We start from the raw sequence: 27,403 nt of genomic DNA on the forward strand, positions 1-27,403 counted from the left end.
CATCTCTACCTTCTGCCTCAGAGGATAGTGGCTTTCAAAGCTTTGTAATTGCTAAAGGGCTGGAGACCGCTGCCTTAGAAATATCAGCAATTGATTCAGATAGAGCTGCCATACATATGAATCATTGGCTTACCATACAAATTTTGCATTTATAGTAAAATTCTGGATACAAATACATGCTATCATCTCATTGCTTCTACGAATATTATATTTACTGAATGCCTTCAGATATTTGTGAGCAATGGATATAAGATTCAATGAAAAGTTTCAGAGCTTATGCTGATGAATATACAGTTAAAGGTTGTAATTTCATAATTTAAGGGCACGGGTAATCTCCCAAGGGATCGCATCATTTTCTGCAGTCACACACTCTTTGAAGACGGTTTCCTGCTGCCCACAGTTCACAATTGCTACCATGTATTGTTCATTTTCAAGCGAACATGGGTACATAACTTGTTCCTCCTGATTTCAGCCAAAAGAAGCAACAGTGAGATGATGATTAAGCTATATTAACCATATTTCACAATGCTGGAAAATATCTTCTAACTGATGGAACGTCTTGAAAATCATGCAGCTTTTCAACATCATTATGCACAAATGCATTCATACAGCTATACTTTAAAAAAAAAAAATGTAAGATGAAGGGCCCTATCAGACCGGAACTCCTCTCGAGTTGACCCGGACAAGGTTAGCGGGCTAGACACTTTGGGAGGAGGGGGGAAGGATAAGGGAAAACCTTCCCCCAAAGTGCCCCTAGTAGACTAGAGACTGAACTGGAAGGGGGAATCCTTTCCACTAGGCCAAGCTTTGCTTGGTTACATACAGCCATACTTGAGATTGTTTTCCCAATAATTTGCGCAAAATTGGATTAGACTTGCTATTTTTTTATTGTACAGTAAAGGAATTAGGTGATCAAGAAGAATACCTCAGGTAATTCATAGAACTCATCTGGAGATATCTGCAGTAGTTCAATAGCAGTTTGACCAGTACACCATGCAAAGACTTTACCAGTCTCATCCGCCAAAGTTATCTTTACATGGAAAGTGCGTCTTGTTTTCGTCTCACAGCTGCAGCAACAAAATTCGCATTCCACATAACCAGATGTGGTTGTCTTGACAAAATGACCACAAGAAACATGTGCTAACCTTGTGTTAACATGACAGTGTTCAATTTGGTCAAGCCACACTCTGCAAATCTGCTAAAAGTTGATGGCCAGAGTAGAAACAGGGAAAGAGTTAATGAGCTATATAACTCATATTCAGCTAAACTAGTTTGTATACAAATAAGCTTGGTAAACAATCAGAATCAAAATAAACCTTATCTCATGCTGAAATATCCACCTATCCCCCTTTCTCTTCTATTGCATTCACCCCACTTTAATAAGTCACAATTAGTAAAAGATGAATTTGCTCAAAATACCATAGTTATCCTTGGTAAATTGTTCCCCCTCCATTTCTTTTCATTTGCCTAGGTTTCCTTTCTAGTCCGTTTCTTTTTGTTTGCCTTGTTTGGAATCTTTCTTTTTATGGCTCTGTCGAAATAGCAAATTGATTCACCAATCGTCCTCTGATATGTGTGTTTTATATAGTGTTTTACCTCCGTCCCTTAGTACTTTTATGCGTCAAATGAGCTCTTAGGAGCCGTTTTTAGTACTAATATGTGTTATTGAGTGTGCTTTGAGTTTCAGGTTTGATTATGAGAAATTGGTCTTTTTAGACCCGTTTCATGGTGATTTAGGCCACTACACGAGCCCGAGGAAGTTCGGGACCTTTATCGTCGACTTTCGGGAGCCTTAGATACTTAGGGTTGAGCCCCGAGAGTTAGACTCGGTGATATGGGCGTAGGATATTGAGGATTGCAAATCGCCCTGTGAGCTGAGGGCGAAACGCGACCATCGGGCGGAAAGAAGAAGAATTGAAGTCATCCGTACGCGCCCGATCGGGCGCACTTCGCTCGGTCCGGATCGGGCGCCCATCAGAAGGCAGCTATGGACTTTTCGCAAACCGCCCGATCGGGCGGAATTTGGCCCGATCGGGCCGACTGTCGAGCACATCGCCCGATCGGGCGACGCCAACCTCCAACAGATTTACGCGAAGTTTATTTTCGTTTTTTAGTATTATTTTGGGCAAACTATATATACTTAGCCTTTTATTTTTAGTGACATCTTTTATTCTAGTTTCTAATACTTAGTTTTATTTTTAGTTTCTCTCCAAATTGTTCAAACACTTAGTTTTTAATTCCAAGTAAAAATTCAACCTTTATTATTTCATTGTTCTTCAATTTGGTATTATTTCTTACTTCAATTAAAATAGATTGCTTTTATCAAGATTAGTTGAAAGTCCAGAAGCTTCAGAAAAATGGGTAAAAGCTGAAAACATAAGCTTGATAGAGCATTCATCACCTCTTGCAAACATAAGATGAGTGATGCCTAATTTCTCACACTTAGGATGGAAATTGAAATTAGGATTTCGTTTCAGCGATATCCCGACCCTACTATCATTATGCCTTTGCAATGTTACTTGGTTCAACTCTATTTGTGACCTTTTCTCGTATGTGGGACTTTCTATCTTCTTGGGTAGATAATCGATCGTCAGAGCGAGTAAGGATCCAAGGCAAGGTGACGAGGGTAAGTGCTAAGACCTTTACCATCTAGGGAGATAAAAGGACTTAGAGCCTTTCTTTTTTCCCATGGTCTTCTCTTATAAATCATTAGAAAGTGAATTGACATAATAGGTAGACTAGACCGCCTACCAGTTCTTCTCTTTATGGGAGGAGAACTTCTTCTTCTTCGTTACAAACGAAAACGAATGATCGCATCTCTACCGATCACTGTAAAGAAAATGAGAAGCGAAATTCCATTTTTGGGCTTTTCCGCAGTGAAGTAGATAACAGCAGTCTTTCTCCTGATGCAAGTAAGTTGAGTTGATTCGCGAGTCAGTTCTTTTCGTTAGTGGCATTGAGCTAGTAAGCGATCTTTTCCCTTCAATTCCATCGAACCCCGCACTCGGTTAAGCCCGTCGATTCGTGGAATGTAATAGCTAAAGCTATGCTTTTGGAAATGACTTCACTTAAAAGACGGAATTTCGAAAAAAAAACTGACTTCTACTTCGCTGGAAATTGTGTGTTCTACCCAGCGCCTTGTCTCCTCACTATAAGAGAGTCGCTGCCAAAACAAGCTCTCTAAGGCTAAGGTCGCACCTCAGATCCGAACAAGGGAATCGCTTGAGAACTAACTGCATACCTGAAGTTAGCTTGTGTGCGCATAGCCTTATCTTTTAAGACTTCCTTTAGGAGGCTAGAAAGTGTTCTGACGGCAGCTAAGCCTACTTCTCATGTCCCCACTCATTGATTAGCCGATACGAGAGATGCTGTTATCTACAAAACGATTTCTAAGCTTTTATTTATCTATTACATTCATTTTTTTTTTATTCAAGAAAAAGTTGTGTATTAACTTTTTATTGCTTTAATCATGTTTTCCATTATGTTAATTGCGTTGTTATTTATTATCACGAGTGAGTAGTTTAATTTCTAGGGTTTAAGGGGATCCATGAATGCATGATTGGGATTATATGTGGACATGATATTTGATTGATTGATTATAACTTCTATAGCTTATTATTATTGCTCGTCAATTCTGTTCGGCCGGACTATTTTGATTTGAGTTTGATTAACCTTAGATTATGCGCCGAGAGGTATAAATCTGATGTTTTTGGTCTGTGGCTATTAGATAGGAATTATTTCTAGTACATAGCGAAAGCCTGCTAGTTGTTTTATCCTAAGGAATTCATAAGATCCGAGAGATGCATGTTTTCCTAGTTATGATTGTTAATTGATTGTTGTTGTCCGTTGTCCAATCCTGTCTGCATTTATGGTGAACCGCTGCCCTAGATTCCCTTAATATTGTTATTTTCCGATTTGATTATTTGCTTTAGTTTAATACACAAACCAATCCAACTCTTGTTACCAGTAGTCTAGATTAGTCTTTTAATAGTAGAAAGAACACTGTTTCCCTGTGGATACGATCCCTGCTTCCCTTGCTATATTTTTAGTTGGTGAACGTTAGGTTTATCTTTGATAGGAGTGCGATCTAGCCTGTCATCCTCCCATTAAAATATGCAAAATATTTATCTCTTTTCCCATTGAAGTAAGAGAGCGATAACATTGTTGAAAAAGTTTGATTGTGTAAATCCTGAAAAAAGTTATCAGAATCAAAATAAGTTGCAGAACATATTTTCTTCAAATGTCAGTACAGTTCCTTAGGTTGCAAGGAGGTGGGAAATTGGTTGAAATCGGGCAGTGCAAGTTTCAGAATCTTAATAGCTGTAGCAAGTGGATTTTGAAACATCCAGAAGGGTGGTTTGAAAAGAAGGTGGTGTAGAGAGTATGATAGTGGCTTTGATCAATCACATATGGCAGATTGGCAGCAGAGGAACAATGTAATGTGGAATATGGCGGTGATTGTCCAAGTGAAGTGATGAACGCAACTAGAAGTGACATCTATACAAGAGTGATAGCTGAACTTCCTAAAAAGACTAGTAGAAGGGATAGGGAGTGGTCTGAAACACTAAGGTAATGTAGCATGGTTTCTTGGGACGTAGGTGGAGGAGGCCCTTCCAAGAAGATAAGTCTCCTCCTAGAGTCCTAGGTTTCCAAAGTTGTTCGTGTGAAAATTGTACATGTTCTTGTTGAGATTAATGAAATGAAATTCTTTTATTATTGATAAAAATAAAAATAAAAAACATTGCCGGATCTCATAAAGGTGATTAAAAACCAATATCTATCTTCTGCCAATAATAGTGCCACGGTCGCTTTCAAACAATGTATCAGATCCAAGTACGCACGTAAAGCCTCGAGAATGTTGTCATGGAAAACGCAGAAGAAGTGTTCCTTTTTTCTGAAGGATCGGAAGAAGAGTTCTTGTTTCAGGAGAAAAAAGAATTTTAAGGGATTGAGTGATTGAGTGATTGACCATTAACCAGGAAATAATGGACAAGTAAGATAATTTCCCAGTCATGAGCGAGTAAAACACAATAAGTCCAACCTCCACAGACTTCACCATTTAAACAAGTAAAACGCAGAAGAAGTGTTCCTTTTCTTCTGCCAATAATAGTGCCACGGTCGCTTTTAAAAAATGTATCAGATCTAAGTATGCACGTAAAGCCTCGAGAATGTTGTCATGGAAAACGCAGAAGAAGTGTTCCTTTTTTCTGAAGGATCGGAAAAAGAGTTCTTGTTTCAGGAGAAAAAAGAATTTTAAGGGATTGAGTGATGGAGTGATTGACCATTAACCAAGAAATAATGGACAAGGAAGATACTTTCCCAGTCATGAGCAAGTAAAACACAATAAGTCCAACCTCCACAGACTTCACCATTTAAACAAGCAACCCCTACACGAGAAGGATTTTGAAAACCCCTAGGCAGAAGGGACAATAGTTTAAAACAGGGTGCAGTAGAGACAGTCCAGATCTCAGTTTTAACCAGAAACAAAATTGCAGTATAACAGAGAGACATGGAATATCCAAACATCGGCTATGCTATCATCAGGCGAGTAAAGTTATCAAACTGATAATGCTAATCTAGAAGATATTAGTTATAAAAAACATATAACTATTCCCATGTGACACAAATAATGCAATAGTGAGGAACATACATGTGTACCAGATTTATGCCTTGATATGTCAGCAAGGAAGGATGGCTTGTGGAGACAAGGTGAGTTCAGGACTGCAGGCAAACAACTAAGGTTGACAAAGGAAGTTCCAGGACCATTCTCAAACCATAGTGCTTCTAGACTGTCAAAGAAATTTGAAATATTACAATCTGACGTGAAGTATTGCATAATAAGTTTACGAACCAGATTACTTGAACAGATTAGAGAAGCCAATAGCTAATTGGAATAGCCTGTGCACATATCAAAAGTCATCGGAAATATATGGCTGCTCACCGCTTATGTTTTGTCATGGTGCATGTCAAACCAGAAATGTACACAGTGTGACCAAGGCTTAATCTCCCCAAAGACCTGAAGAACAAGATTAAGATTAATTAAGCAATGAACAAACTATTCTCTAACGAGAAATATTCTAGCATTCCAAAACTCCAAATCAACAATACCAAGATTCAATAAAATGCAGCTTTACGCATATAGCTCCGGTTGGATCTTGAATTTTCAAATTAAAGATTGGTTTTGCAGTATTTGCTTCTCGGAAGATGTCCATAGCTGCACCGTAGATGCTTATTCCAGTCATCTTCTCATGCAGATCAATTATATAAGACTGCAAGACTGAACAAGTAAGACATTGGTGAAGATTAAGAAAGTTAAGAACATTCAAAACTTAATTATCATTACAGCAGAGGACTGCATAATAGAGGCAATTATATTGATCTGAGGGTAAAGCTATTAGACAGTTCTGATGTGTGATAATCAAAAGTTTTTTTATTTATTTATTTCCTAGTTTCCACTTATTTAAAGGGACTAACAATTTGTCCTTGAGTGCATCTAAAAGGGACTAATAATTTATCCTTGAGTGCATCAGTAGATGGCTGGGTGGGCAGAGGACAAAGGGTATTTGCATAATAGCAGTCTTACTAGAATTTGTTGAGAAAGAACTCACAGGCTAGATTTTAAAGAGAGAAAAACCGTGTCATTAAATTAAGTAAAAAATTGTATGTATATCTGTGAATTACTCCTTAAACAATACATGGAAAACAACGGCATCATGACCCATGAATTATTCACATAACTTCAAAGGGTGTCATTAAACGCTAGAGAATTAGAGATAAGTCACCTGGATAGGATAATTACTAAAATCGACAGAGCCTTGAGGATCACATGGCAGAGTCATTTGGGAGGCTTTAGGGCCTTGAGTAGGACAGGAAGCTGTTGCAAGCTTCGATCCTCGTAGTCGATTTGGTGTCAATCCTAGACATACCTGTAGTCCCAGAGATATTACGCTTCTGTTTCACTTAAAATATATTGTGCTGTAAAAGACCAAAAACAGAAAAAGAAGTGTACCTGTTCCCCTTGCCGTACAAATGGAACTAGATATAACTGAGTTCCACTACCATATTCAAGACAAACATTTCCACATGTCTCAACATCAGTCACCGAAGAACTTGTAATGAATGGTCTATCAATTGCAAGCATACTTCCAACACTGCACAAATGATGTATTATTGAGACAAGAATAAAAACTGACACCAGAAACAAAGCAGCATTGCAGCAAGAACGATAGATTTTTACCTAAAGAGATTAGCCAGCACAACTTGATCACCCCATAGAAGGAAATCCATCTCAGAGCAATCATTATCAATTAACCTAATTTGCTTCCTCTGTATACCTCCAAACTTCTCCAGAATATCCAGAGAACCTATGGAATCAATCCTACATATAGTATGAGAGTCTTAGTAAACGAACTAACAAAGTCCGACAATGCCAACTAAAACCAAATTTTGCCAACTGATATCAGGACTCGGGAGAGATGTTGAGATACCCAATTGTAAATTAAAATAACAATCAATGTTATAACGTGCAAAAATAATGAAGCATGATGTGTTAGTGACCTTGCTGCATCTGTGTGCAAACTGTACCTGTTAGAACTTGCCAAAAACATGGAACAGTAATTTTCTAGAAGCCTATTTGCATAATTACTGATGCTGGTTTAATTGGAAATCTTTCTGAACCAGGGAGCCCTCTTTGGGTAAACACATGCAACTACAACCAAAGTTACAGTTACAGAAGCCAATAATATTCTTTTACCTGGCGTATAATGAATAAGATACCCCTTCATTTGCACCATCCAGGGAAATAGAGGAAAATGAGTCTGTACAAAATTGAGCTCCCAGTAGCATGGCATCATCGTCTTGCTCCTACAATAATGTAATGTTTAGCAAAAGCATATTATCTGATAATTTCCTTGACCAAGAGACACCCATGTGGTAAAAACTGGCTTAACATACTGAAAGTACTAACACGGTAACACCAAAGAGTTAAGAATGAAGATGATATGTGATTGAGCAGGGACTCTACTCTTGTTCCAGGACAAACAACAGAAACAACCAGAAGCTTCTGTGGTACATTTATCTAAAAAATCGCAGTAGTATCTGTTTGAATAACCTAGACTTCTAGGAGCCAAGAATAATCACAACATTGTACGTATAACTTAATCTCAACTGTTTTAGAAACAAACGTCTCAGATTACCTCCATTTTCACCCAGAAACAAGGTGCCAAACTATTCAATACTTCATTTCTGTTGTTTACGTGTATGTGGTAGCCATAGTCATAGTGCCATGCACCTTTGTTACAAGATTCTGATGCTTAGTGTACACATGGTCGATCCAAGAATTTAAAAATGATAATGTACTGAATGATGGAAACAGAGAGAAATTCACAACTATTCTTGACAAGTTTCCCATTTTTTAACAGCCTCGTAGTAAGTCAACTCTAATTTTCGAAGAAAAATATTAAAGTTCCTGTACGACTGAACTTTTTATTCTACAGGACAGAATATTTTAGTGGACATGCACCTTCATTCCCCACTTTACCACATAGATCTGCCCATGGTTACATAAGTACAAGACAGCGGGTTAAGGAAGAAAACTTACATACAACTATGCATTGGTCTAGAGTCTCGTGCGAAGACAGGATGCAAAGGAGGTAATTGATGAGGTAAGAACTGGGGTTAGTGTTTACAGATAATTTGCTCTCCTATTTTGTTAATGAGGCTTATAAGTCTAACAATAATATCAACACAAACCATAGGGTTCCCTCTACCAGATATCACTGTTTTTCTTTGGTTTAAGCTCTAATTAAGTCATTGAACTAGTAAGATGCAGAAGCCATATGAAACAAAATAGTTTCACTTGCATAAATAGCATATATCAAACAATGCACTCAATCCAACTTAGCAAGTTATTTATGGAGCACTGCATAATTATGTCAAAATGCTTTGTTGCTTCAGATTAGGCAGTATCTAGCTCTTGTAGCCAAGAATGTCTTCATAGGCACATAGCCTAACAAGTAACAACAACAGAAGGTTCAATCAATTACCTCATCCAACAGTATCACCAGATATTCTGTTGGCAAAAGTCGAGGATGGCCAGATCCTTCATTAGCACTCCGAAGATAGCACCCCGTGAGAAAGACTTCCCTTCCTTTCCTTAAAATCCCATTATGAAGAGATACCAGATCATAATATCTGCAATATGTTGTACCAAAGGTTTTGGACCCATTACACAAATTGATTATAATAAATCGCAATCTCTTATGTCAATATATATGCTTTTAAGTGTGGGATGTTCGAAAATGAGTGTGAAGCGTTTGACTTGTTTTGCAATAGAAAAAGCCTAAAGTCTATATGTGTAATGTGAGGTAAGGCTAAGGATGTAGCAAGGCTATATACCTCAATCAACATTAAAACAGCAGCAGCATAATCGGCATGGTTCACGGGGTATTGAGGGCTGAGTCCGTATTCTTTTCACCTTAATAAATAAGTTTCAAGTCTACGGAGTAATAAGTTCAATTCAAGGTTAAAAGTTCCGATAAAAAGTTCAAGGCTAACCTGCTCAAATGAGTTCAAGGCTAACAAAATCAGATAAGCTCATGGCCAATAGTTCAGATAAGTTCATTCCAGGCTAATGAATTCAGGTCAATACAGCTAAGGCAAATAAATTCAGACAATTTCAAATTAGTTAAGTTCAGTTCAGAGTTACAAGTTCGGAAAAGTACAGGACATTTTAAGTAAAAATAAAAGGGCCTGCATTATCATACTGGCAAAGCCACCACCTAAGAAACCAAAACAGAAAAAAGGAAGAGGAGGTTTCATATCATGTATCAAGAATCAATCTGCTTCTCAAAGGCTGAATACTATATTACACAAGGCAGTTAACTAGAAGAAAATAATGCAAGAGAAAACTTATGATGGTTAACATATTCAAATCTGTACCTTCTATGGAGATAAAGATCAATGGTATTTGAGCTCCAAAAATCACCCAAAGTAATCATGTTGATGTTAGTGCCTGAAAACAGGTAAACATTTATAAATAGTTTTTAATAGCTATTGGGATAAGACCTCCTAGAGAGGAATGTGATAAGGAAAAGAAAAAGTTCACTTCCATTGGATATTTATTGAGGAAAGGAGGGGATTCTACCTAAATTCACATTCACTTAAAAGATGCAAAAAGGTGATAATGTGACAGCAGTCTGTCCTCCACACTCTATTAGGTATACTCCCTTTTTTCCGTCCTCTCAAATCTCAATGCCAGCCTCAAGTTTATCCAAGTCAGAATTCTTCAAAGACATGAACTAATGAAAGACTAGTGGAGTACATATGCATTAAACAAACCCCTGAATGTAAAATAACAGAGAAAAAAATCTTCCTTATTCCATACAAAAATAAACGTGAGTCATCTGATACATAATTATCAAGTATTCCATCGGGAAAATTCAAGCTCGCACCTAGGTCTAAGTTGGTGAAATGTGCATAACCTTACTAATGAAACTGAATTAGCAAAGAGGCTGATGGACCCATATTATAAAAAATGCATCATATCAACTTCTCTTAGTACAAAAAAAAAAGGTAAGATAGTTTACTAAAACCTTCAATCAAGTCCTTCCTAATCAGAAGCTCAAATTTCAACAAGTGATTCTTTAAGTCCGTAAATGATCAGGTAAGTGACGAGTATGGAGTATCTGACCAGGTAAAACATTGTGCAGACTAATTAAACTGAATCATGAAGTTCACACCTTCACAACAGTGAGATTCGACATGAATATTTGCATCAGAATATTATTCAAAGCATAATGACCCTTTATCGAAATAACCACCAACCTGGCAGAACAAAGGTGTCAACAACCACAGCTTCTAAAACACTATTCAGTGACAAAAAGTTCTTCTCGTATATAGTATCTATTGTGACAGTACTCGGCAGCTTCACTCTCTTGTGCTTCTTCTTCAGTTGATTGATGCAATCTGGCCTCTTCCTAGGCGCGTTGGTCTTCCTCTGTTCATTCCACGCCTGCCAACTCCAACCAACCAAATACAAACATACATAAATCAACCACTTCTCGTATTTTATCACCTTCATCATTTCAAACTTTTTTCACATAATCATGCAAGTAAAAATTCAATATTTTTCCATACACAGATTACGACTGAAGAAGAAGATAAGATTGCTAACAAAGCCAATTCACATGTCATCTATCCTTCATTTTCCAATACGGTCAATATCATAGGACAAATATTCTCATCATTCCACGCATTTCAAAAGAAACTCCAAAAAGCCATGAAAGCGCCACAAGGCTCGAAAATTAATGTGGTTTTGTGCAACCAAAACTAATTCAGAATTCAGAATTCTTACACTCTAAATGTGGTAGAATAACATCTTCCAATACATATATTCATGCAATTATTTCTAACATAATTAGCCACAATTTTACATTCCCCTAAGAAATCCAAAATTAAAAACCAATATGAATTTGTAACATTGATTAAGCTTTAAAAAGTGACAAATTCCAAAGAGAGAAAAAAAATGCAATCGAATTACTGAAATTGCAGGACGTCTTAAAACAATTAGTCAAAATAATCAAACCTAGAATTCAATAAACTTAAAAATTCCGCAAATTAGACAAAAACAACATTAAAAATAAAAATAAAAATAGAATAAAAAATGTGATCACCTGAGAGAGCTCAGAGAGGAGAATAGCGGAAGTAACTCCACTGGAATAAGAAATACAGGTCTTGAGTACACGAGAAGCTATCCAACTCCACCCAGGCCCTTCTCTTTCTCTCTCCTCCGTATCAGAAGACGGCTCTCCATCTTCGTCTACATCGTCCGGTTGAGGAGAGATAATCGAGCTTGCGTAATTGATGAATTTGATGAATGGATCGATTTCGTCTTGATCTTCGTGCTTGTTTTCTGCAATTGCTTGGAATTCAAGCTGCTCATCGTCTAAATCCATGGCCGAAGGTTCTTCTGCGACGCCATTAATGGATGAATGCATCGAAGCTTGGGGAAATGGAAGGAATTGATAACTGTGAGAGATAGAGAGGGTGATTTTGGAGTTTCGGCAGCCGGAGTGTTGGATTTGCGCGGGAAATTATGTAGTTACTCTAGGTCATTGACTCAATTGCGTTTAATGACTCGATGAGACGAGACTCGTGAGAGTGGTCGACGACGTCGTTTACTGCCTTGACCGTAATATATTTGACCCGATTAAAATTGTGTTTCTTTTTAGGGGAAATATTTTTAAATAAAATTAATCATACGGAGTAACCGCCAAGAACTCATGGTACAATAAAAATCACATGTAGACGTGTATGCCGGGCTACGTCTCAATTTTAATGTGCACGTAACGATGTGTATACTAATTTTACACACCCCATGTTAATAAAGTGTATGCACCTGTTTAAAATTGGACTAGAACAAGATTGGTTGGATCAGAATTGTGCATTTTTTAATGTATGGGGACTTGAATGGGAAAATTATATCGCTTTTGAATCGGTTCAAATATAACAAAATATTAAACTATTTCTCAAAAGCTCTCATCCAAAACTTTTTCAAAGTTCGGGTGTAAAGACAAAGGCTTCTATAAAGAAGTGAATCGGTTTTCGAGGCACCTCTCATTAACCAAGTAGAGGTCAAGCTTTTTCTATAACATTGGCACTACGTTTTGAATTTGTTTTGGTTGAATATTTTTTGTTTGTTTGAATTTACATCTTACCACGTGGAGATCACACGAGAATTAGGTGACACTACAAGGATTCTCGGTGGCAACACGTACGTAGATTTCCTGAACCACCATGGTTCTGTGTGATCGTTGCGTTGTACTTAGACCATTGTTAACCATGTGCAAAAAAAATCTCAATCCCTCTCTCTCTACCCACTTTCTCACTCATCATTTTCTTTTTTTTCCATTGGGATTTTATTTTTCCCCACCCCCCTCTTATCCATGAGCAAAACAAAATCACCTCACCCCTCCCCCTTTACACACTACTTCTTTCTCTAACAATAATAATAAAAATAATAAAATAAAAAAACAGAAAATTAGAAGATGGTAATTAAGTTTTTGGTAATTATAGTTGTAAATAATCAAATTAGAGGGAGATTTTTTTGGTTAAATTATATCAATATTGTTGTGGGGTCTTTTACGGTGATGACGTGTCACGCGTTTCTCGGAGGTATCAAGTATGAGCTGGCACGAACCTCTGGCAACCTGCAAAACAAGAATATTCCCGTAGGAATATTCCCTCCGATGCTTAAGTAAGTATAAGCTAGAGAGAGAAGTAATTTGTAGAGAGAATGTAGAGCAAAGATAGTTTTTGGTTGGTGAATATGAATTGAAATCTCTTACCTTGAGATCTGAGCCTTTTATAGGGCTAGGGTTTATTGGGAAGTGATCCCTCAACTCTATCTGTGGGATGTGTGCCCCTTGGGGATTTGGGACATGTGTCCTTTTGTCAACAATCATGATCTTTTCGTAAATTGGGCCAGAGATCGTGGACTTTCCCAAATAAGGTCGTGCCTTTATTTTGTTTGAGCACCAAGGTCCAAGCCTACTTCCTGGGCTTGAGCCATGGGTCAGTTAGGCTGGCTCGATTGGATGACCATATGTAGATCTTCTTTGGGCCTTGTGGTGGAAACTATTAGGCCCACATCAAATATGGATGACCATATGTAGATCTTAAAATTTTATGACCGGTAGTAATTTTATTTTATTTTTTTATGAATCAGAAATATAAAAAAATGGCATTTAAAAAACAATTGTTACAAAGACTTTCATGGCATGCAACATGGCAAGGCATGATTGGCTGAAAATTCCCCATCCAAAAGCAAAAAATCCCCATGCCATGGTGATTTTCATTTTTCCCCACTCCAAAAGCAAAATTTTCCCCACCATTAAGCCCCAAAATTTCAAATTTCCCCCTTATTTTTCCCCAAGTGCAAAAAAAATCCCCACCATTAACAATGCTCTTACAAGAAACAATTTTTTGTTGCCTCTAATGACGAGCTGAGTGGCGATGCGCTGACGAACACGATGAGATACTTGCTTGTGTTACGGTGACTTCAAGGGGCGCGGTAGTGATGGTGGATTGTGTTAAGACCAACCATGTGCAAAAAAATCACCATCCCTCTCTCTCTACCCACTTTCTCACTCATCATTTTTCAATTTTTCCATTAGCAAAAAAAATCCCCCATCCCTCTCTTATCCATGAGCAAAAAAAAAACTCTTCACCTCTCTTTCTCTATCCCTACTTCTCTCTCTAATAACAACAATAATAAAAAAAAAAAATGATTAATTAAGTTTTTTGTACATATAGTTGTAAATAAGCAAATTAGAGAGAGAAATGGGGAAAAAAAATTGTGTTAAATTATATCAAAATGGATGCCTATTTGTAGATCTTGAATTTTTATGAATGATGATAATTTTATTTTATTTTTTTATGAATCAGAAATATGAACAAATTCCCGTTGAAAAATTATCGTTACATGAATTTTTTACGTAATGTCACATGACGGATTTAGATTGGGTGGATTTCCCCACTCCAAATCTAAAAAATCCCCATTCCAAGGGGTTTTTTTGATTTTGCACTCCCCAAGTGTAAAATTTTGCACACCATAAACCCCTTAAATTTGACTTTTCTCCCTTATTTTTCCCCAAGTGCAAAAATTTTGCACACCATTAATAATGCTCTTAGGTGACAAGGTTGTGGTGAGGGTGGTCGGCGATGGAATGGGAAGAAGGCGGGGGTGGTTGTCGAATAAGATGGTGGGTCAAAGTGTAACACCCCGACTTCTAAACACCTTTAATTAGGTTAATTAACTTAAATTAGCAGCGGAAACCCTAATTTAGTCGGAGCGTCACATGCCGTATCTCCCTCGTGGGAATACAAGGCGACATAACCTTTTTACATTTATTGACTACTGATGAGTAACAGTAATTATACTTCACTTCGATTAATTCTTTCATATTTACATCGAAATCTAAATGAAATTTAAATAAATATTCCTAACATTGATTAAATATAAATATTAAAATCCAACTCAACAATTGAAATTTTGACTAAGAGTTTAATTAGTTCATCCATTATTACTAGTGATACATGATTATCTTTATTAAACATCGACCGTGAATTTGATGGTTGCATCCTCACTCTAAGGCATCCCGTGATCTTCTTCGTACCTAAAACAAAAGCAACATCGTGAGCCGAGGCCCAGTAACATACTACCCTAACAACGTAAATTCATTTCAATTCATTTTACTTAATTTGCAAACAGGGAGAATAGAATATAGTAAATCACTTTCACAAAAGCATAATAATAAAACATCATTTATAACCTGAAACTTTAGTAGTTCCCATTATCTTTCATAAAACCTTCATTTTACTTGGTAACTGACAAGTTAGCCTTGTGGGACGTCTCCCACCTTGCGATAGTCCTCAAGGAGCACTCTCCCTTGTTGGACATACGCCCGTACCTAGATAGTTTCTCTTTTAGCTTGCGGTAACCCTCAAGGAGCACTCTCCCTTGTTAGGTGTCCCACGGTACGGCGGTACGTGCACGACCTAGAAATAGTAACCCCACTAACTGCCAGAACTTGTTACACTTTTATTTATCATGTTTTGTATCTTATTCGTAACTCATAAAACATCATTCTTATAAAATCATTCATAAACGTATTTGAATATCATCATGCATAAAACACACTTTATAAATACATTTCATATCCCACAATCCAATAAAAGCATATCATTATAAACATGTTTCATAATCTCATAAAACACATTTAATAAGGGGATTGTGGGTGTTAGCAATAGATGTTACCTCAACCGTAGTTTATACTTCCTGTTCGATGGATCGTTCGTCCTGAGCTTCAAGTCCGATTCTTTCAGAATATTAAATCAATGAATTAGTTATTGAAACGATAAATAATCTCAAATCGATATTTTATAAATCATAATGAATTTATAATGAATAAATAAATAAAATATAATTTTATAATTTAACGAAGATATTATTAAACGAAATTTGAATCGAAATATATATATATATATATATATATATATATATATATATATATATATATATATGTATATATTTCATAAATCGATTTACATAAAAAAAAAAAATTATTTAAATTCCATTTTTGATTTATAAAGCTAGTAATTTTTTATTTTTTTTTTGTAATCAATAATTAAACCTGAAAAACAATAAGTAATTTCATTAGTAAATAATTATATAGTAAAAATTTATTATAATATAAATATTGATTAATTGAAATCTGAAAATTTATAATTGTCTTACCAAAAGCCCAAGAGTTTAGAATTGGGCCAGCTTTGTTTTGGGTTTATTAAAGCAAGCAAACAAGATCAGGCATTTTGGTTTTTGGTTTTTTCTGAAAGTCGACCAAAGAGGGAAGGGGGTGCGAAACAGGGCACGAACAGGGGAGGAAAGAGGGGAGGCTAGGCGGCGGCCTGGGTGGCTCGGTTCGGTGTTCCGGCGTCAAAAGTCTGCGCTGGTGACGACGAAGGTGGTGGGGTTGGTTTCGCGGCGGCGAAACAGCTAAGAAGGGGGAAAAATGGTTGAGCGAACAGAGGAAGCAGGGGAAGGGGTGTTTCCGGTCAGCAGTCGTTCGCCGGGGTATTTTGGGGGCGGAGAATGTCTGCGGTGGTTCTGGGTGGTTGGTCGGCGGTGAGACAAACGGAAGGGGACAGAAAGGGGGTGAATCTGACGGTGGTGGGCGTGGTGCTGCAGCGAAAAGAGAGGCAGGGAGGGAGAAAGGCAGGGGAGAGAGGAAGCCGAGAAGGGGAAAGGCAGGGGAGGTGGTGTGGGGGTGGCGAAGGGAGTGCGTGGTGGTGCTGGGAGGTTGTGGTGGGGTCTATGGAAGTCACGGTGGTGATGGTGGCAACGGCATTCGGTGGTGGTTGATTGCTTGAATCAGAGAATAGAGAAAAAGGAAGTGAAATTGGTCTCTTGTGTTGAAATTGAATTATGAAATTGTTGAATTTGTAAAGGATGAAGTTGAAGAAGCAAACTTGGTTTTTGCTTTGAATGGAGACTGAAATGAGGGAAGAAGGAAGGAAGGAAATTTCCTCCTTACTTTGTACGTGGAGAGCAAGGAAGAGAAGAAAATTGGATATTTGCTCTTTAGGGGTATTTTAGTAATTTCACTTAGTTAGGAAAAATTCTGAAAATTCTTTGCTACATTTAGGAATTGATATAAATAGGAATGTTTAATTAAAATCATATTTTCAAATAATTTTTATAAAATATCGATATCATAAAATAAATTAAATTTTCGAATAAAATAAGAACGTTCCGAAATTATTAAAAATTTGAAATAAACAGGATTTAAAAATGTAGTTTATGCTCGAATAAAAACTAAATTATAAAATCTGAAAAATAAATCGTGTAACGATATTAATACTTAATCGCAATAAAACTTCGTTAATTAAAATAAAGTTTGAAATTAGGATTTAAAACGATTTTAGCTAAATAAAAATAATTTAGCATAATTAATCAAGTTTTAAAAATTCGGAGTATTACACAAAGACTCAAAGGTAGTAGGAATGAGTTTATTTTCAAGGGCAAATCAATATTTTTATCTATTAAATGAGGGTGTTTTCAAGTATTTTTTTTAATACAAAAAAGATAATGAAGGTGTTTTCAATTGGACAATGATAGAGTGACCCTAAGGGTTAGTAACCCTTTCAATATTGAATTTTGATTGGTTACAAATGCATTGAAACTTTACTTATAACACTTTCTCTCTCCAATTAATTATGTTTATATATTATTTTATGTTATATGTATCTTACGAGTTGCCAACCCTTAGGGTCAACCAAACATTTTCCTTTTCAATTAAATGATGACGTCGTTCAATAATTCCCAAAATAAATGTGAATGAAAATACCCAACATAATTTTCCTTTTTTTTTAACAAAATGTGACAGTGATACTCCGTAGAATATACTCCCTCCGTCCCGGAATACTTGAAACCGTTTGACCGGCATGGAGTTTAATTCATTATAATTGACTTTTTATTTAATTGAAAAGTAGTTGGTAGTGGGGTATTTTTTTAATATAGATAGTGGGATGTGGTGGGGGGTCATGAATTTTTTAATGTTTATTTGGGGTAGTAGGGTTGTTGGTGGGCCCTTAGGTAAGGTGAGAAAATAATAAAATATTATGTAAAGTTTCCATTTTTAGAAGTGTTTCAAGTAATCCGAGACGGCCCGATAAGGAAAGCTTTTCAAGTATTCCGGGACGGAGGGAGTAGTCGAGAACGGATTTTATTTTTCTTACGAACTTTAACTTAGGACTACGTACGGAGTATGTTTTCCCCTTTTGCCCCTTGATATCTCGGTGAGTAACAAAAAAAGAGTACGGTTTCCAATAAAAGAGAGTACAGTAGCAGCACTGCACTACTGCAGCAGTCTCTATTGCAAAGTTGCAATACAAAAGAAAGAAAGAGAACCCAGAAGAAATGGGGAAAATGCACCAAACTCTGTATATTGACGACTACCAGCGCTACCTCAAAGATCCTCACGCTGCTCGTTTAAAGGCTGGCCAACTCAATCAGGTCTCTCTCTAGTCTCTCCTCAATCTCCACTTGCCAATTTCTGACTACTCCTTAATTTCATTTCTAACAGTTTTTGTTTCATTTTGTTCAAATAGATTATCCATATACACGGATTCATGTACGCTGACAAAAACCGTGACAAGATTCTGGAAACGTTGGATGAAATGGACAACAACTCATTGATGAACCCTCTTCGTTCTACATTAACCGAGACATTATCGTCTCACAATGATTTCCCTCTTTCAATGGATGAGGTGAATACAGACCTTGATATTCTTCAATGGCGAGACGACGTCGTCTCGGTCCATTCCCTCCAATTTCTCTCCTTCTCCAATGCTGAAACTACCCAGTCCCACCATATCAGTTCTGAGAAGAAGAAGAAGAGGGTCAGGAAGCCGAAGCTGAAGCAAAAGCCGAAGGAGGTGTTTAACCCGGTTTATTTGACAAAACCCAGATCAAAGAAGAAAGCACAGAAGAGGAAGAGTCTTGCTGATATTGGTAATAGGGGATTCATGGGGTGTTCATCAGTTCTGCTATTAGGGAATTGATTTAGGGGGTTTTGTTTTTATGGCATGAGTTTGTAATGAAGATTGTGCCTGCAAGATGTTTGTGAATATGTCTAAACGAAAAAAGATGAAGACGACTACTACTAAAACGACAGGTTGATTTCTTAATTTTGTTTATTCTGTTTTTACTGCCTGTTGATGCTTTTATTACATTGGAATTGGTGATTTGTGGCTGTGAAAATCAATTTGATGAAGAACGAGGATTAATTCCTTAAAATCATGTCAACATTTTCATTGACTCACTCCCAAGTCCCAACCGCGAATTGGATTATATACCCGGGTGCACAGTGCTCACTGCGTTTTGTTAGTTTCCGAGTTCCGACTGCGTTTTACAAGGGGTGCACTGTGCACCCGGATGTATAAACCATTTTTTGCTTTAAACGGAAGGGCAAAGGTTATATATTTGCTAAACCCAAAATAGCAACATGGATGAAGATAGTTTTACCATGGTTACAATATTTTGTAGCCATTGTTATTTTTTGAACAGACTGTTGAATTTCAAATAAATATCATTCATTAGGTTGACTTAACAATTGCGGAGTAAAATTATTCAGCAATAAAATTGTTTACAAAAAAAAAAACCAGTTTTCCTTTTTCTTGCTTTCCTTCTTCTGCCATTGATTTGTTCATGTGACATAAAATTGAGATCTTTTAAATTTTGGATCAAAACATTATCTGTTGCAATTTTTTTTACAAGTTAAAAAACCAATTTCACCTATACTGGGAAGAGATAATAAAAGTAGTTGTAGAAATATTGATGATAATGATTTGTCGTAGATTCATTAAGTTATGTTGATAATCTTGGATGGTAAACTTATAATTATACGATGATATTGATAATATTTTAAAAAAAATGATGTTGGTCATTGGGTTGGTGCCATGGATTCCATTTTGAAGAGTCGGGAATTCAAATTTTTTAGGTATAACTATAGGCTTATAGCTAGCAGCAACAGTTTCTAAATAAATACGGCGTATGAAATATAATTTCATTTTAATTTTAATTATGATTGAAAAAACGCTTTATAAACATATTACTCCAGTATAATTAAAATGTCAAAGATTCAGATGGACAAGATTAATCTCCAAAATTAAATGGTTGACACTTGATTGAAAACAAAAGTAACTACATTTATTATTGTAGCTATTAATAATCCTCCGTCCCACTCTTGTGTCCTATTCTATGCACCACTTATTTTTATTGGTCCACCTCATTAAATTATAATAACTTTTTATTGCTTTTTTCCCTCTAATTTTAATTAAGGAATTGTAATTGTCATAATTTAATTTTTTAGTCCTCAAATTTTAATATATTTTTCCGACTGATTATTTTTTTTGTTTTGTTGTTGTAAACTACCAATACTTTTTTTTTGTATCCACGCCTAATTAGTCCTTATTCACTTGGTTTCTTAGTTGTTGTAGGATTGACAAAGTTGTATTTTGTTTTGAAGGGAAGATTGCTCAGATCCCCGTAGCTCACTAACAATTTTCTACTTTGAACATAGTATCATCTCATACGAATATGTAATCATAAGTATCATAAATTGTGCACATAGAATAAATTACTTATAGGATAAAATACAAATAAGCGAAGGATTTGTGTTAGCATCTGATCTTCATAATCAATAATATGTTAGCCCGCGAATTAAAAGAAAAGAAACAGATTCAATATCCTGAGAATAATCACTTTTACGCTGGCGTTTGACAACAATGGCTGCTAATTAACATGATTATTGTCAAAATCTTTTACATGACATTCTTTTCCTTCTCATATTCGTATTTAGTATAAAAATGATTCAAACCAAAAAAATATTCAATTGAATTCTACATACCTTAGATGGTAAAGTGACAAGACCACCCATGAATGCTTCTTGATTATTAGAATCCATTGTAGAGACGGAAGTTCGGGTAATCAAAATAGTTTAATTAGGATTTTGTGGAGATAGAAGAAACTAAATTATAGTTTAACGCTTACAAAACATTTTAATTTGTGAATGTGATAGGAGAGAATGTGATAGGAGGACTAGAAAATAAATAAAAAAAATCAGGAAAAAAAAAGCAATAACATGTTACTATATTTTAATGAGGTGGACCAATAGAAACAAGTGGTATATAATGGGACACAAGAGTGGGACCCATAAAAACTACTGTATACTCATAAGTTTTGTACAAGTCTTTAATCCTGCCAAATTAAAGACTTGTACACTACTACAATAGAACTACCCCTTACCCTGATCCTGATCCTGATCCTGATCCGCATCTACATCCCAAATTTTTTAAGAATCGCTTCAAGATCGTCGTAAATATCCTGACCACAACTTCCATTATTCTCTTCCACCTTGCCTGCTTGTTCGATTGCACCTCCATGTGTTGAGGGAAAGTATATACCGGCGCCACTTGCGGTCATCAACCTATCTGGAGCTGATGATGATGATGATGATGATGCTGCAAATACGTTGGTAAAACCCGGCATAGGTGGTAATTGCTGTGACGGTACTACACCATTGTTAAAGCTTACCATGTCATGATCACTAGGGTATGATGGGTAGTAGTTATTATTATTACCATTAAAACACCTCTGCTGCATGCCCGGGCCATTATTGTAATTAGCATCATCATAATTAGGTGATGGGCATTCACGATTCAGGAGAGGGGGCACCATAGAGTACGACGACAACGACGTTGATGTCGATGGATCAAGAAAGGGTTGTTGTTGTTGTGGCATTATTGGTGGATGAGGGAAAGACGATTGAGGATCAAGACAGCCATTGGTTTGATAAGGTTGATTACCTGCAGGTGCTGTGAATTGCTGCACTCCTTCAAAAAAATCAACACCGCCACTATAAACCGGCGTCGGGTTGTTGAAATTGATGTCACCGAGATGATCATAACAACCAAATGACCCCGCTTCGCCGTCGAAATACGGGGTGGTGGTGGAGTTGCCGGTGTTGTAGTTAGACTCTTGGTTGATATTGTTCATTTCAGAAGCTAAAGGCAGTTCAATTTGGTTATTATTATCGTCTGCTTTCACTTTGCCTTTGCCCTTGCCCTTGCCCTTGCCTTTGTCCTTGGCAGCTGAGTTGTTTACTCTTGGTGTCCTGTTTCGTGTCGCAGCTTTCTTCTCTTTAACTTGTCCTGCATTCCGGCTGCCTTCTGGCTGATTTCCGGCTGCATCCATGTCTGTAACTTGTACTGTTTTTTTATCTGCTGGCTTCTTTCTGGCTGTTTCCTTCTTGAAATAGATTTTGCATAGCACAACATCCAACTACCAAAAAAAAAAATTTAATTTAATTTAAATTAATGAGCGCAATACAAAAATATTACTTGCGATTGGTATTTTACACGCATTTAACGACTAATTATTGTGCATTGAGATTCCTCTATTTTTTTTATTTAAACAATGGAAAATTACGATTATTTATAATGTTTTCACTTTTATCAAAATTATGATATTGGGAAAATGAGAAATATTTAATGTCCTAGGGACAATAACTAGTTATACACTGTAATTGATTTTTTTTATTCATTGCGTTCTATTCACCTGATTTCCACTTATTTATTCTGAACTAATCTTATCCGAACTTATCTGAACTTATTAGAACTTATCAAAACTTATTTTAGTTATAAATTGTACTTGGCAATCCTTATTTTTCCTGAACTTATCTGACCTTATTTTTCCTGAACTAAGTGGAACTAAGGTGAACAGAAAAGGGCCTTGCTTTTACACTTAAACAAGATGTCACTTTCACCCACATGCAAATAACTACCCACTTGATCTCCCTCTCCTTTACCTTAATTGGCGTGAAAATTAGTAACCATAATAAAACATATAGGAATGGAGGTAGTATATATCTCTATATATATATATATATATATATATAACGTGGAGGGGGATAAGAAAATTTCGAAATATAATGCATTTGAAGTATAACTAAATTGAAATTAGAAGGTGAGTAGGGAGAATTAGAAAAATACGGAGTATATACATACCCTCATACTCTTAGGTGCATGTCTTTTCCTCTTTAGTTCATCGGTTTTGGCTTTGGAGGATTCGGCTTGATCTGGGGTTTGATATTCATGCATCATCCACTCTGTCTTCTGATTTGTACCTACCTGTCTTCCTTCGAAGTACTTCAAAGACTTTCGGAGTCCGATCACTTTATTCTCATCATTATCATCCCTGATTTTTACATCAGCTCCGGTAGCTTTCCAATATCCATTATTACCGGCATTTCTAGCTGGACGGTTTCCGAACTTGTACTTTTTTTCCCTTAGAGTGAAGAAATACCATACGTTATCCTTTCCTTGTGCTCGGTATTGTTCTGCAGGTTTAAATTACAAATACAAACTTAATAATGTCTAAATAATTACCAAAAATATAATAACAGATAATCTTATCAAATTATCAAAAAAAAAAACAGATAATCTTATCAACTTTTTTAATAAATATATATTCCAATAAGTATTCTTAAGTTCATATGTAGTATAAGATAAATTTTACAAAAATATAAGTGAATCAAAGATCGAAATTAAAGGACCCTCGATCTAAAGTAAAAATCTAATAATGTATGGTTCAATTCTATACTATACTTTTTTTTTTACCCAACTTGATACGAAAAAGGAAAATATGTCTATGGTCCCTAAAAGTATTATGTCCATGGTGCATACAGTTTAATTATATGCTCAAAATTAAAATAGTATCCCCATATTCTTGATAGAAAATACGGGTGTAAATTGGCTGGACTGGATTGGACTATGTCAAGTCCAAATCCAATCCAAAAAATCTTGGACTTGGATATTTGAGTCTAGTCCGAGTCCGATCCAAACTTTTTTTTTGAGTTGATCCACATTTAAATACTTGGCCAAAAAAGGTTTAAGTTCTTTTAAAAAACAAAATTTTAAAAATTAAATCTCAATAGTAATCATCCATCATCACTGCCGACAAGAGAAATCAAAAGATAAAGAGGTTGATATAATATTTTTGGGTTATGGGTTCTATACTTCTATATGGATTTCGATATTTGGTTTTTTTTTTTGTTGCATATAGTAATAAAGACCCAAAAATCACATATTTCACAATAGTTTTTAATTTAAATATGCACTACGTATATCTATAAAACTTTGAACTTAATTGGATTTTCGGATTCAAGTCCAATAATAATTGAACTTGGTAAATTTGAGTCCAGTCAGATCCAATGATTTTCAAATCTGATCCAGTCCGGCAAGTTTAGACGGGAGTAGATTGGAAGTTGGACTCAATCCACTTACACCCCTAGAAGAAGTAGAAACGATAATCGGTTCAAAAACAAAATTTTCATGAATTTAAGAATTTGTTTGTTTGATTTAATTGTATTTTTATAACCGGAAGTAAAAAATCAGGGGAAAAAAATAATTTAACGTACAAAAAAATTAAAGAAAATAATTTCCGACATTATTTCAGTCAAAATCATAACAATACTTGTGTATTGGCTTTGAGGCTATTTATAAACCCCAATTTGGCAATTTTTTATATTTTATTAAAGATACTTTATCCATTAAAGTAACAAACTTCAAATACTAGGATAATCAATCTACACAATTACTCATCAACAATTCAACCTGCACGTGTGTCGTCTAACAAAAACCAAATAAGCTAGTTCACGTCAGAATTTAAAAATAAAACACAAAAGATGAATACATGAATTCATAATTAATACGGAGTATTCATAATTTAATCAAGAATTGCACCCATGCAAGAAACAAAACGGAGAGTAAGAAAATAAAAAATTGCGGAGAGTATATAATTTACAAAAGAATTATGTTAATAGTCAAACTAAACGTACCAGTAAGATCTCGAGGATGGAATTCATAGATATTAACTTCATACATTGGATTAAAGGGCAACTCAATGCCGTTGGTCTTGTACTCGAGATACTCTTTAACGAGTTCATGATCAGTGGGATCAAATCTGAAACCTGGATAAGGCAGTTGTACACCTTGTACTGGTGGTTGTTGCGGTGGTTGTGGTGGTTGTGGTTGTTCTTGTTGTTGTTCGTTGTTCTCGATAATTTGTCTATCCGCCATGGTAGGATTAGAGAGAGAAAGAACGAGGAAATTTCAAGGATTAGAGAGAGAAAGAACGAGGAGAAATAATTTGTTGATAAAAATATAATGATGGGGGCAAATACTACAAGAAATTCTGATTTACCCTACTTAGTCTTCAGGTGTTTGACTTATATAGCTAGCTCACAGTTAATCCTTTCTCAACGAGGATATAATTTACTTATGGTCACTTTTAGTCAACGTGTTATCAGATACGATATTGTCGGGATCAGAGGGAAAAATACTACCTGTGTATTGTAGGATTTAGAAAAGAAATATCGAGTTTGTATTTCAGTGAAAAGTATCTACATATGTAATATATTCCGTAAATAAATCTTTTTATCTATATTTAATTAATTGTAAAAGTAAAATCCTTTAATTTGACAGAAGTAATCGGAGTAGGATTCATAATTTTCGAGTGTACTTTTTTTGAAGTTCAAGAAAAGAAGATTATTATATGTTATACACAAATTCTTAATTACGCACCCTTTAGTGTACAATAAACAGTGCCGGAGCTACAATGATGTCATGATTATGGGGCCATGTGCAGGTTCTAAACGAGACCCTTATTTAATTAAAAACAAAAGGAAAAAAAATAAAGAAAATGAACTTGTTAGGAATTGTACTAAAGGCCTTCGAAATCATTCATTAAGGCCTTAACCACTACTCCAACTTTGTTTTTGTTTACATTATATTAAAGAAACAAATCTATTACTATATACTAAAAGAGACACCAGGAATGACACGTGTCATTTCCTGGTGAAAAAGTTTCCCGCCAAAAACTCTTTCCTAAAAAGACATATTTATTTTATTGTTTTTTTTTATTTTCTCTCCTTTTGTATAAATGTTTATATATGAAAAAAAATATAGGATTATGGAATATGCCATTATTAAAATTTTGGTTAAATTTTAGTCAAACTGTCATATCAATAATAGAAAATATTCTTACTCGATATTTTGGTCAAATTAGCATATTAAATATATCAAATATTTTAGTCAGATCATCATATTGAACATATAAAATATAAAATATATAGTAAGTTAAAATATGATAAAATGAGTACATTCGAGATTATTAATTACGCAATACATTTAAGGGATAAATAATTCAATTAAATTTTTTATAAAAAACTTGGTCAAATAATAATTTTTAAACATCCGTGCGTGCACGGGACCTAATCTAGTTATATTATATTATAAACATTTGGTGGCCATGTTCCGTCGATCACCTCGTACACCCTCAAAACCGCCCCTGACAATAAACAGCGTAAGACAAGTGTAAAGTTAAATTCACGCTTAATGTATAAAGGTAACCATGTAATCTTTTAAAAAGTTTATCTATTAAAAAATATTTCATAATATAAAATATAAATAAAGTTTTAAAACTTTTAAAAAATTGAGTAAAATTTATCCCCATGTACAAAATTTTTATTGTACATCGTTACGCATAAGCTGAGTACTCCCTCCGTTCTTGTTTATTAGTCCCCTTTCTGTATTGCGATGTTTTTTTTTATTAGCGTCTTTTAGAATCTTTCCTTGTTTGTTCAACAATTATTTCACTTTTACATATTACAATTGTAATTCTCTCGTCCCAAATAAATATGCAAGTGATCCCTTTATTTTCTAATTTATCAACACTAAAGACTCCACCTACCCATTTTTTCTTAACTAGGTGTCGGATGCTCACCGGAAAAAAAACGATAAATCAAGTTTTGCACCACATTTCCACTTTTGGATTAGCGTATTATTGATAGACGGACAACCTACGCTTTGTTCTTAAATAAGAATGCATAGAGATCAAATCTTGAACAGTGGAATTGCTTTTGAGTATTGAGTTAACTCTTTTACAAACATAAAACAACACAACAAAGAAGTATATCAATAAAATATACGGATTTTTCACCAAATGCCCTCGAGGTTTACTTTAATGCACCAAGTACCCCTAAACTTTTCAGAATGCACCAAATACCCCTGACGTTTAAAACAATATCATCAAATACCCTTGAGGCTGACAGACGTCAAGTCTCCGTTAGCATGTGTTTACTTTTTTGCCCTTACTCAACCCATTTCTCTATTAATCCTAATATTAAACCTTAATTAAATGAATTAAACCCCTAAAATAATTAATTAACTATTATCTTAAAAAAAAAAAAAAAAACCCAAAACATCTGTTGGGCTTCCTCTT

General features: G+C 35.5%; 3 protein-coding genes and 1 long non-coding RNA gene across 7 annotated transcripts; 1 reads left to right on the forward strand and 3 right to left on the reverse strand.

Annotated features, from left to right (window-relative positions):
* Positions 1-100: 100 nt before the first annotated feature.
* Positions 101-12,907, reverse strand: LOC110791845 (uncharacterized). Of its 4 annotated transcripts, none has more exons than XM_021996603.2 (14): positions 11,673-12,907; positions 10,825-11,011; positions 9,940-10,012; positions 9,045-9,192; positions 7,754-7,863; positions 7,238-7,378; positions 7,010-7,151; positions 6,783-6,926; positions 6,109-6,269; positions 5,942-6,016; positions 5,651-5,789; positions 1,146-1,195; positions 926-1,067; positions 101-462 (listed from the first exon to the last, which is right to left on the reverse strand). In XM_021996603.2, the coding sequence occupies exons 1-14, from the start codon at positions 11,994-11,996 to the stop codon at positions 310-312; spliced, it is 1,989 nt and encodes a 662-aa protein (XP_021852295.1). In that variant the 5' UTR covers positions 11,997-12,907; the 3' UTR covers positions 101-309. The 4 variants fall into 4 exon arrangements, with proteins under 4 accessions (XP_021852295.1, XP_021852294.1, XP_021852293.1 ...); XM_021996602.2 differs by having other exon boundaries at positions 1,146-1,198; XM_021996601.2 differs by having other exon boundaries at positions 926-1,195; positions 11,673-12,906.
* A 2,018-nt stretch (positions 12,908-14,925) lies between these two features.
* On the reverse strand, positions 14,926-17,036 carry LOC130469425 (uncharacterized). The gene is made up of 3 exons (XR_008929960.1): positions 16,298-17,036; positions 15,818-15,878; positions 14,926-15,176 (listed from the first exon to the last, which is right to left on the reverse strand). It is a non-coding gene; the product is annotated as an uncharacterized lncRNA (long non-coding RNA).
* Positions 17,037-18,324: 1,288 nt separating this feature from the next.
* LOC110791825 (uncharacterized) lies at positions 18,325-19,360 on the forward strand. Its single transcript, XM_021996582.2, has 2 exons — positions 18,325-18,574; positions 18,670-19,360. The coding sequence occupies exons 1-2, from the start codon at positions 18,479-18,481 to the stop codon at positions 19,120-19,122; spliced, it is 549 nt and encodes a 182-aa protein (XP_021852274.2). The 5' UTR covers positions 18,325-18,478; the 3' UTR covers positions 19,123-19,360.
* Positions 19,361-20,213: 853 nt separating this feature from the next.
* LOC110791839 (NAC transcription factor 25-like) lies at positions 20,214-25,440 on the reverse strand. The gene is made up of 3 exons (XM_021996596.2): positions 24,960-25,440; positions 23,128-23,459; positions 20,214-22,402 (listed from the first exon to the last, which is right to left on the reverse strand). Exons 1-3 carry the CDS (start codon positions 25,198-25,200, stop codon positions 21,398-21,400), a joined length of 1,578 nt encoding a protein of 525 aa, XP_021852288.2. The 5' UTR covers positions 25,201-25,440; the 3' UTR covers positions 20,214-21,397.
* Positions 25,441-27,403: the final 1,963 nt, after the last annotated feature.

This window comes from Spinacia oleracea, chromosome 3, assembly GCF_020520425.1.
Source record: "Spinacia oleracea cultivar Varoflay chromosome 3, BTI_SOV_V1, whole genome shotgun sequence".
NCBI classification, from domain to species: domain Eukaryota; kingdom Viridiplantae; phylum Streptophyta; class Magnoliopsida; order Caryophyllales; family Amaranthaceae; genus Spinacia; species Spinacia oleracea.

Coding starts and splice junctions, on each gene's coding strand:
- LOC110791845 (XM_021996600.2), bottom strand. CDS start 11,996: ATGCATTCATCCATTAATGGCGTCGCAGAAGAACCTTCGGCCATGGAT. Junction 11,012..11,672: donor TCCTCTCTGAGCTCTCTCAG/GTGATCACATTT, acceptor TGGAGTTGGCAG/GCGTGGAATGAACAGAGGAA. Junction 6,927..7,009: donor TTGTACGGCAAGGGGAACAG/GTACACTTCTTT, acceptor CTGGGACTACAG/GTATGTCTAGGATTGACACC.
- LOC110791825 (XM_021996582.2), top strand. CDS start 18,479: ATGGGGAAAATGCACCAAACTCTGTATATTGACGACTACCAGCGCTAC. Junction 18,575..18,669: donor AGGCTGGCCAACTCAATCAG/GTCTCTCTCTAG, acceptor TTGTTCAAATAG/ATTATCCATATACACGGATT.
- LOC110791839 (XM_021996596.2), bottom strand. CDS start 25,200: ATGGCGGATAGACAAATTATCGAGAACAACGAACAACAACAAGAACAA. Junction 23,460..24,959: donor CCATCCTCGAGATCTTACTG/GTACGTTTAGTT, acceptor TTAAACCTGCAG/AACAATACCGAGCACAAGGA. Junction 22,403..23,127: donor ATGCACCTAAGAGTATGAGG/GTATGTATATAC, acceptor TTTTTTTGGTAG/TTGGATGTTGTGCTATGCAA.